Source organism: Austrofundulus limnaeus, unplaced genomic scaffold, assembly GCF_001266775.1.
Source record: "Austrofundulus limnaeus strain Quisiro unplaced genomic scaffold, Austrofundulus_limnaeus-1.0 Scaffold1826, whole genome shotgun sequence".
Taxonomy (NCBI): domain Eukaryota; kingdom Metazoa; phylum Chordata; class Actinopteri; order Cyprinodontiformes; family Rivulidae; genus Austrofundulus; species Austrofundulus limnaeus.
Genome location: NW_013954228.1, coordinates 20,722 through 26,945, shown reverse-complemented (window position 1 = coordinate 26,945; position 6,224 = coordinate 20,722). Strand labels below are relative to the sequence as shown.

Here is a 6,224-nt window from a genome sequence, read left to right as displayed (position 1 = left end):
GCACCGAGGACCTATCCACGTCATCGTTTACCCAGAATGCTTTGTGTGTAAATAAAATGGCTCCGTCTGAGTTAAAATATATATTTTAAAAGATTACAAAACTAAACATCCTGAAGTATTTTTACAGTCTTTATTTTACAGTTAAAATATACAGTATGTTTATCAAATAATGTTTAATGTTTCAACTAATCGGGGATCCCTTTAAAGATTTAATAATAATTCATGAAAACTGTTTTATAACTCAGTCTGTTGTTAAAGTCAGCAGGAACTGGTTTCTGATACAACTTAATAAAAACTAAAGTTTTGTTACCTGATTGAGTCTGACGAAGCGGAACACCTCCTGTAGAGTGGATCCAGCAGCAGAGTGGACCTCTGAACACACAAACAACTTTATTTTAACAGCAGCCAGAACCAGAACCAGGACCAGACTGTCAGTCTCCACCCACGATGAGGAAGCTGTTCCAGGAGTTTTGCAGCTGCAGGTAGAGTCTGGACGTCTGAGAAACCACGTACAGATGCAGCTCCGCCTCCCTCTCCTCCTCCTCTCYGTTCGCTCCGCCTCGTCTCAGCAGACGGGTCAGAACCGAGCCGAACCTCCCGCTCACCTGGAACACATCGGCCCAGTTTCTGCTCCGTGTCTGAACGTGAGCGGATCTCCCAGCAAACGAGTCGGTGAAATACCTGCGAGCTCTCGGGCCTGCCTTCTGATTGGCTGGTGGAGGCGGAGCTAGAGGAGGATGAGGGAGGGCGGGGCACCTTCGGGAGGCCCAGGGTCTCGGGGTTGGGGCAGGAAGCGGAGCGGGTGGGCTTCAGAATCGGTTTGATCCCCTCGTTTATCCACCAACTGGAGCAAACAAAGAAGTTTCACTGAAATCCTGGAATTTAAAATATTTGGGTCAATCCTTCAGAGTGAATCAGTCTGACCTCCATCCTTCCTCCTTACAGATGAATAATTAAAYGAACCAATAATTAAAGAAAAGAGAAAAYCTCCGCTGACTGATGGGTTTAAGTTGAAYGTGGTGTCATTATAACGACACGGCGGAGATGGTGGAAGAGTTTTAATGAGGGAAACTTGTCTGGTGTGTAAATAAGTTATGAGCTAACTGAGACGCTGCTGAGGATCAGAATACACTSAGGGAGCTGGAGTCCTGATTTAACCCTTATTTAAAACAAAAAAACTAAAACTAATATGTAAAGAAGCGAAGGTTAAACCTCAGAGCTCCTGAACTTTTAATTTCCGCCCTCCTTGTGTTTTTAGCCAGTTTGTCTTTGACTCCGCCTCTCAAACAGCTAAATCAGACTTTTTTTTTTTCAAGCTTGTTAAAAGTAAAAACAGCCTCCGGTGGTTTCAGCTTCCTACAAGGATCTTCTGACAAACCTGAGACCTGATACTTGGCATCTGCAGACGGATATCTGTTTACAACCATCTGAGACTCCATATGAGAGTCACCTGATAAATCGTACAAAGTATATATCACTATTTGGATACATTTCTGATAGATTCAGGTAAAATATTCAGGTTTGAGTTAGTTGTTTGTGAACGTAGGTTTAATTTGTTCTCACCTTTCTGCAGGATATCCTGTAGAGAAAACATAAACAAAGTTAGAATTACAGCTGTGGTTCTGTGCGTCTGTCAGCAAAATATCTCACGAAATGTTCAGGAAATAATCAGATCGATCAACTTTTACAGTCGTTTCAAGATGGCCGCCACAACTAATCAGCCCTAGCAAACACAAATAAAAGGCAAAAACCCAGTCAGTTGTACAGATATGAAGCTAGTAGATGAGAGTGAGCGCTAATGTATGGAGTTAAACTGGGGCCATAGGTTTTGTTTAAAATAAAAAGATGTGAAACTCAAAAAAATATAGTAGAAACTGGAAAACTTTCAAACATCTTGTCTTTTCGGTTTCAAATTGTTATTATTTTTTTTCAGTTTTAAAAACTTTTTATTTTGAACAAAACTTATGGCTCCAGTTTAGCTCCATGCTAACTGACCTGCAGCTTTTTTAGCATCAACAGACCAAACAAACCTCCACAGAGATGTAATAAAATCTGAAACTTTGAATGATTTTACAAAAACAAACAACAGGTTTGTCTACCCTCTAAGTTGTGTGTTATCGTTGGACAGTAGCTGGCTCGGCGAGTGGGCGGGGCTGCACGGGGGAGGCCCCGCCTACGATCTCTCCTCATCCAATCGCGCTCCTTCTTYGGGGGCTTTTCAGTAGCGTAGGTGATTCGTATGTGTTGGCAGCGTTCCCTGTCCTTCGCACTCAGGAAGTCTGGGAGGTCGTTCACCTGTGCAGGTACAACAGGAAATACCACAATAAAACAAGGGGGAAAAACTATGAAAAATTATAATTTCATTTATTTATGAGACATTTCAGCGTTAGCAGCATGATAAATGTGAGTGTGTTTATTTTTGTTTGGAAATCCCCTCGTATGATGTTCGACATCACAGTAAATAAATACAGGACTGGATTTCCTTATTACATCATTCCAGACCAATAAAAAACATCCATCCTTCATCCATCCTTCATTCATYCATCAGATATCAATCATCCATCTATCCATCCATCCATCATATACAGTATCAATCATCCATCTGTCTATACATCATCCATCCATCTATCCATCCATCATATATATCAATCATCCATACATCCATCATCCATCTGTCTATACATCCATCCATCATATATCATCCATCCATCCATCCTTCATTCATCCATCCATCCATCCATCATCCATCCATCCATCATATACAGTATCAATCATCCATCTGTCTATACATCATCCATACATCCATCATCCTTCTGTCTATACATCATCCATACATCCATCCATCCATCATATATCATCCATCCATCCATCCTTCATTCATCCATCCATCCATCCATCATATACAGTATCAATCATCCATCTGTCTATACATCATCCATCCATTCATCCATCTATCCATCCATCATATGTATATCAATCATCCATCCATCCATCCATCCATCCATCCATCATATATATCAATCATCCATACATCCATCATCCATCTGTCTATACATCCATCCATCCATCATATATCATCCATCCATCCATCCATCCTTCATTCATCCATCCATCCATCCATCATCCATCCATCCATCATCCATCCATCCATCATATACAGTATCAATCATCCATCTGTCTATACATCATCCATCCATTCATCCATCTATCCATCCATCATTTGTATATCAACCATCCAGCCATCCATCATATGTATATCAATCATCCATCCATCCATCATCCATCTGTCTATACATCCATCCATCCATCATATATCATCCATCCATCCATCCATCCATCCATCCTATACCATCCATCCATTCATCCTATATCATCCATCCATCATCCATCTATCTATACATCCATCCATCCATCCTATACCTCATCAATCCATCCATCTTATAACATCCATCCATCCATCCTATAACATCCATCCATCCATCCGGCCATCCTATATCATCTGAAGAAATTTATAGTTATTTATAGATTAGTACTGATGTTAGAAAACTACACCAGAGTATAGGGGTCATTATTTTATAATACTTGTATAATGTTTGATCTATTATGTGTTAATTGAAATAGAGTAGATACATGTCTGAATTATAAACAACACATAAGTGAACCGTTTTAAAACAGGGTGAGGTCTTTGTCTGAATGCCTGTGATTCAGCTGTAGGTCAGCAGGGGGCGAACTCAGGCATTGAAGATTCTGTATATAATGGATTCATTTCCTGGTTATRGTCAGTGTGGTTTTCCTTGTCAGCTCGGTGACAGATTAAACCTCACTCACGTTCCCGAATTCTGGGGTTGTATGGTTTATTCCTTCCTCAACTCATTTTATTTAACACTGGTGTTTTAATTGACCTCAGCCGTATTGAACACAAATTTTCTTACAATCCATCCATCCATTCATCCTATATCATCCATGCATCCATCCATCCATCCATCCATCAATCATCCATCCATCATCCATCCATCCATCAATCATCCATCCATCCATCAATCATCCATCCATCCATCCATCCATCCATTCACCATCTGTGATCTGTCTATCTGTCCACCTTCCCAGCAGTCACAGTGAGAGGCAGGGACACCTGGACAAGTCTCTAGTTCAGAGGAGCCCAAAGTGAGGCCCGCGGGCCAAATTTGGCCTGCCAAGCCATTTGATTTGGCCCACCAACAGTTGCCAAAGTTACAAGGTTGTAACCTGTTATCCTATAGGTAGAAACACAGTATTTCCATTGGTCAAATGGCTATATAAAAGGGCTGTAGTGAAGGTAGTTTTCATTCATGGTGCTGACATTTCTTTGATTTATTAAGATTAAACAAGAAACATGAAATGACAACAAGAAATATTTAGATCAGATTTAACCCCACATGTAGATTTGCACACTTTATAAGGCCACAAAAACTCATATTTTATCAATTTATAAAACGTCCCATGAGCCTTTGCTACTTGAGCGTATGGCAGGCTTTCTCCAAGTGCACAGACTAAAACAAAAGAGGACCATTGCACAGCTTGATGATTAAAAATAAAGGACTTTACTTTTAAAAAGTATTTGTATTTCATTTATTATATAACTGCATTTGGCCCACAGCCATGGATATATTTTCATTTTGGCGCCCTCAGGGAAAATGTTTGGGCACCCCTGCTCTAGTCCATCACAGGGACACACAAAGACAAACAACCACTCTGTCTTCACCCAGGAACAGTTTAGTGTTTCCTGTTAGGCTGAAAATAAATGTGTTCACTTTAAGTGACCTACAGTTTGATTTATTCTCTGCCAGATAAAAGCTTTCATGACGCAGTCAGAGGTTAACTGAGTATAATCTGTCAACACAGACAGGATTACTCTCAGGATTAAACCTCTGACATAACCAGTCCTGGAGAAACAAGTGAGATTTCTCTGCAGGGTAGCTGGACTCTCCCTCAGAGGCCGGCTGAGGAGTTCAGTTCTCCAGGAGAGCCTCAGAGAGCTGCTGCTCCTCCTCATGCAGAGGAACCAGCTGAGGTGGTTCATCTGATCAGGATGAACTCTGGATGCCTCGTTTTGTCCACCTGAGGAGACCCGGACACAATGGAGAGACTGTGTCTCTCGTCTGGAGTCCTCCCAAAGGAGCTGGAAGAGGTGTCTGGACCTCCCTGATCAAGCTGCTGCTCCTCAGACCTGAGTCTGGATGGATGGATAGATCTACAGATTTCAGTTTAACTTGTACTTTAGAATCTGTTCAGATTCAGATGTTAAATTTGATCTAACTATAACAAAAACAACAAAAAATGTATTATAGGGCACAATATTAAGTTGTAAATTTATTTAAAAATAAGACTGGGAGAATAAACTAATCAATATTTTTATTAGCAAAGCCTAAATTAGCTGAAAATTAATGTATGTCTGAATTATTAAATTTAAACAAATAATTATATATATAAGCTTATTATTTGTTTAAATTTGACCCATCAGTGTTTTCAGATCAATAAACTCTGATAAACTTCGGTTCTGACCCAGTTTTAACTTATTTTAAATAATAATAAAAAACTCACCAGCTCGATGTCGCGCACGCGCCCGAAGCTCACAGCCTCCGTGAGCGTGCGCGGCGGGAACTCCGTCAGGTACACGCGCTCGTCGCTCAGCACCGCGTGCATGTAGACCTTGTTGAACGTGTCCGACACCACCACGCACGGCTCGTAGGTTCGGATCCGCTGGTAGAGGTCCCGCTCGGTGTTCCGCTTCAGGAAGGCGTCCAGCCGGGCGTTCCGGCGCGTGGGGAGGAGGGAACCGGTACCGGAGCCGGTCCGGGCCATGATGATGAAGCTGTATCCGAACTTAGCCTCTGCTTTGGGTCGAGAGGAACGATTTCCTGCCGCTCTCCATCCGTTCGGTCCGGGCGGTAAGTTCGTAAAGTACCGGGACTGAACGGGATGTGAGCCGGTGAAGCTCGGCTGATCCTCCATCCGCGCGCACCGCTCTCTGATTGGTCCGCTGAGCGAGCCCCTCCGCTGATTGGCTGCACGATCAGAGCGAGTTAAACTCTACTGCGCATGTCAGAGGAGTGGGTTCTGTTCAAACAACTTCATCACAATTTAATAATATTCACATTACAAACAAAATATATTATTATTCTTTGAATAGTTTTTATACAGCTTCGTGAATAATATCCTTAAAAAAAAAATATATATATATATAT

At 41.6% G+C, this 6,224-nt stretch overlaps 2 protein-coding genes across 3 annotated transcripts in view; one reads left to right on the top strand and one right to left on the bottom strand.

Annotated features, from left to right (window-relative positions):
* The window catches only part of cunh12orf56 (chromosome unknown C12orf56 homolog), a 10,622-nt gene extending 4,484 nt beyond the window's left edge, over positions 1-6,138 (bottom strand). For both annotated transcript variants that reach the window (XM_014033748.1, XM_014033749.1), the window contains exons 1-6: positions 5,581-6,138; positions 2,100-2,295; positions 1,564-1,579; positions 682-844; positions 447-605; positions 311-372 (exon numbers count right to left, since the gene is read on the bottom strand). In XM_014033748.1, the coding sequence (XP_013889202.1) occupies positions 311-372; positions 447-605; positions 682-844; positions 1,564-1,579; positions 2,100-2,295; positions 5,581-5,991 (1,007 nt within the window). In that variant the 5' untranslated portion in view covers positions 5,992-6,138. The remainder of the gene's footprint in view (positions 1-310; positions 373-446; positions 606-681; positions 845-1,563; positions 1,580-2,099; positions 2,296-5,580) is intronic.
* The window catches only part of LOC106536460 (CD9 antigen), a gene marked incomplete in the record, with an annotated part of 28,056 nt that overhangs the window by 1,130 nt on the left and 20,702 nt on the right, over positions 1-6,224 (top strand).